Below are 3,976 nucleotides of genomic sequence, written 5' to 3'. Positions count from 1 at the left end.
AAAAAAAAAAAAATAGAAAGCTTCATCCCTCATGCAGGCATATAGAATATGCGCAATGTGAATAGACAAAAAAAATGAATTTCTGGGTCTTATCAATACGGCTACCACCCTCCCCATCTTTTCCACAAAGTGAATTATGGCATATAGAATTTGCGCAATGTCCATTATCTCTATTCAATTGAGACATATGCACGTTCAACATATTTAGCTGTTAGTCAAAAAGTTGTACTCAAATGGTTATATATTCTAATTACATGTTTCATTACACTTAAGGTTAAGTGTGCATCAAAATATTATATTTAAATAATAATTCTAATGACATATGTTTCATCAAACTAAAATATGCATAAAAAATTGTACTTTACTGACTTTTCTAATCTATTTCATAAAGCTCACTCACCTACCTTTCTCTCCATTGCTTATAAATACCGTGGCCTTGAAGGGTTTCTACATCACGCTCAAAAAGTTCACAGACAACAAATCCCATCATACCATTCAAAACTTAGACTCCTCCTTGAACATAGAAAAAATATGTCTATCCAAGTCTCAGGGGCTCCATCCCAAAATGCCAAATCAGAGGTTGTTCGCCGGACAGCAAATTTCCATCCAAGCATTTGGGGTGACCGTTTCATCAGCAATACTTCTGTAGACAAGGTAACAAGATTATTTGCTACCCTAGTTTATGAAAATTACGTAGTAAAATTTATAATATTTTTAGCATTTTTTGTTACAATGTAATTATTTGTTCATGCAACTCATGGTGTAGGATATTCATTTCCGTAAAGTATGTGAAGTTGAAGAGCTGAAAGATGAGGTGAGAAATGAGCTTTTTGCCACAGGTCATCTTTCACAACAGCTGGGTTTAATTGATGCGCTCCAACGCCTTGGCGTCGCTTACCACTTTGAAAGAGAAATCCAAGAAGCTCTAGAACATATATACATGACTTTTAACAACAAAATTGATGTTGATGATCTCTACAAAGTTTCCCTCAGTTTTCGACTGCTACGCCAAGAAGGATTTAAGGTTTCATGTGGTAAGACCCGTGTATGATTAATTTCATCATGTAATAGCAAGTTAAAGACATTTTTTTTTTTTAATAAAACAAGCTTGGTTCTTGCTAAATAGATGTTTTCAAAAAGTTCAAAGACGAAGATGGTCAATTCAAGGAAAGCTTGACCAATAACATTGAAGGCATGCTAGCCTTCTATGAAGCTACACATCTGAGGATGCATGGAGAAGACATTCTTGATGAAGCCCTTGAGTTCACTACCACTCACCTTAAGTCCATAGCATCCCTTATAGGCAATCCGTTGGCAGCACAAATAACTTGTGCCCTAAAGCAGCCCTTGCACAAGGGCATACCACGGCTAGAGGCTCGGAAATATATTTCTTTCTATGAACAAGATGCTTCACATAACAAAGTTTTGCTCAAGCTTTCAATATTAGATTTCAATCTAGTGCAGTCATTGCACAAAGAGGAACTTAGTTATATCACAAGGTAATTAGTTCTAAAACCATGATCCAAAAAGACAAAGTATGAATATTTTTCAAAATAATGAAGAGAATACTACAAATTTTACCATATAAACCTTGCAAAATAACGTGTTACAAATTATTAAAAAAAAAAAAAAAAAGAAGGTCAAATTACAATTTACCTACTTGTAGTTTGGCTGAAATTTAAGTTACCTACTTGTGGTTTAAAATTTGATACTTTACCCACCTAAGGTTTGACCAAAATTTAAGTTGTCTACATGTGTTTTGAAATCCCATGATGTAAGTGTTCCACTAGATTTTTTTTTTTTTAATTATTATGTTTTTTGTGGTTTTGGAGGAAAGAAACATAAAAGTGAAGCAAAATCACATATTTAGCCATGTTTTTAAAAGAAGTGGTTAAGAAAATCTAACTGAACTAACCTTAAGTGGGTAAAGTGACAAATTCAAAGTACAGGTAAGCAACTTAAATTTCGACCAAAACACCGTAATTTACCCAAAATATTAATTCAAAATTCATTTATTAGATTGTTGAAGTGGTATATAGTAGTAATCATATTCTTGATACAACAATTCATTAGTTTTTTGTAGTAAAATTTATAGCAACCCTAGCATTTTGCTATAAATATTTGGTTACTTACAATCAATTAATATTAATTGTTATATTCAAATTGTAGGTGGTGGAAAGATTTAGATTTTGCAACGAAGCTACCTTTTGCAAGAGATAGGATTGTTGAATTATACTTTTGGATAGTCTCGGTCTACTTTGAGCCCCAATATTCACTTGGAAGAAAAATATTATCCAAAGTTATTTCCATGACATCTATTCTAGACGATATATATGATGCTTATGGCACACTTGAAGAACTCGAACCCTTCACAAAAGCAATTGAGAGGTTCATAAATTGAATTAATTAATATATATGTTAAGACTACGATGTATAATGTCAATCTAACTTTTGTAATTGGAACATGATATTTTCAGGTGGGATATTAGCTGCATAGATCAACTTCCAGAATACATGCAAATATGCTGTCGTGCACTCTTTGATGTATTCGAAGAAATTGAAAATGAGTTGGCCAAGAAAGAAAGATCATACCGTGTTAGCTATGCAAAAGATGCTGTAAGCGTCAAGTAACTTAACTTTTCATGTTTTTTTGTCTACTTTTTCATGCTATGTACTTATTTCATTCATGTTGTTTAAACCTTAGATGAAACGTTTGGTTCGGGCCTACTTTGATGAAGCCAAATGGTTCTACCAAAATTACATCCCAACAATGGAGGAGTATATGCATGTTGCACTTAAAAGTTCTGGTTACCCTATGCTCACAGCTATCTCTTTCCTTGGCATGGGTGACATTGTTACAAAAGAGGCATTTGATTGGATCTTCAGCAACCCTAAGATTATTACAGCTTCATCCGTAATTGTTAGACTCATGGATGACATGAAGTCACATAAGGTATGTGATCAAAAAATCTTATCAAGTTTCACAAGCTAGTGTGAGAGGTCTATTTCATATGTGTTTCCAACTTTCTACTTACCCTTTTGAAAAACTCTGTACGTAGTTTGAGCAAGAGAGAGGGCATGCTCCCTCAGCAGTCGAATGCTACATGAAGCAACATGGTGTCTCAGAGCAAGTAGTCCATGAAGAATTCAACAGGCAAGTTGCTAATGCATGGAAGGACATTAATGAGGAGTATATAAGACCTACTGTTGTTCCCATGCCTCTACTTATGTGTGTTCTTAATCTTACACGAGTAGTAGATGTCATTTACAAGGAAGGGGATAACTACACGCATGTTGGAAAAGAGATGAAAGACAATATTGCATCAGTGCTTCTAGACCCAATACCAATATAAATGGGGTGACAAAATAAGTATCTGCATAAAGAATAAAGGACTTGTCCATCAAAAAATAAATAAAATAAAGGACTTGAATAGGATCCAAGTCTGTTGATGTTCTAATATATATAGGGCCCATTTATATTGAAGATAAAAGGAAAATCTTTGTTTTTTTTTTTTTTTTTTTGGATAAGCCGCTGGTTTTTTATTTAATAATGTAGCACTATGTTTATAATGATTATGGAATTTACTGTTGGTATATTTCTATGGGAGATTATAATTATTGTGCCATATTAGTGGGGGTGGGTACGTAAAGTTTATCTTAATAATTATCAAGTTATTATCTTTTGCTTCCCTACACTACCGTTTATTATATATTGTGACGAAGCGAGGATAGCTGAGAGGTTAAGGAAGCTCTTTGTAAACACAATTAGCACCATTTGGTATAATAGAACCTCTAGTGAGATAAGAATAATTATACTTTATGAATAACCAACCCTTGTATAGTTGCATTTTTATTACAAAGAATCATTTTTTTTCTTCTTATTAATAATTATTATTTTAAAAAATTATTCCTTAAAAAAAATCCTTAACAAATAGTTATTCTTTAATCTACGTAACAACTTCAACAAATAAAATTC

At 33.0% G+C, this 3,976-nt stretch overlaps 1 protein-coding gene across 1 annotated transcript; it reads left to right on the top strand.

The window, feature by feature from the left end:
• The first annotated feature begins 461 nt into the window (after positions 1 to 461).
• Positions 462 to 3,615, top strand: LOC126694654 (sesquiterpene synthase 2-like). Its single transcript, XM_050391030.1, has 7 exons — positions 462 to 654; positions 767 to 1,034; positions 1,127 to 1,499; positions 2,170 to 2,388; positions 2,478 to 2,616; positions 2,705 to 2,953; positions 3,060 to 3,615. The coding sequence occupies exons 1-7, from the start codon at positions 532 to 534 to the stop codon at positions 3,351 to 3,353; spliced, it is 1,665 nt and encodes a 554-aa protein (XP_050246987.1). The 5' UTR covers positions 462 to 531; the 3' UTR covers positions 3,354 to 3,615.
• The last annotated feature ends 361 nt before the right edge of the window (positions 3,616 to 3,976 follow it).

This window comes from Quercus robur, chromosome 8 (assembly GCF_932294415.1).
Source record: "Quercus robur chromosome 8, dhQueRobu3.1, whole genome shotgun sequence".
NCBI lineage: Eukaryota > Viridiplantae > Streptophyta > Magnoliopsida > Fagales > Fagaceae > Quercus > Quercus robur.
The sequence above is the reverse complement of the archived record's forward strand: the minus strand, read 5'-3'. Positions and strand labels throughout refer to the sequence as shown.

Excerpts from the sequence above, each read along its gene's own strand:
- LOC126694654 (XM_050391030.1), top strand. The coding sequence starts at position 532 with ATGTCTATCCAAGTCTCAGGGGCTCCATCCCAAAATGCCAAATCAGAG. Across the intron at positions 655-766 it reads GCAATACTTCTGTAGACAAG|GATATTCATTTCCGTAAAGT; the intron begins GTAACAAGATTA and ends CTCATGGTGTAG. Across the intron at positions 2,389-2,477 it reads TTCACAAAAGCAATTGAGAG|GTGGGATATTAGCTGCATAG; the intron begins GTTCATAAATTG and ends TGATATTTTCAG.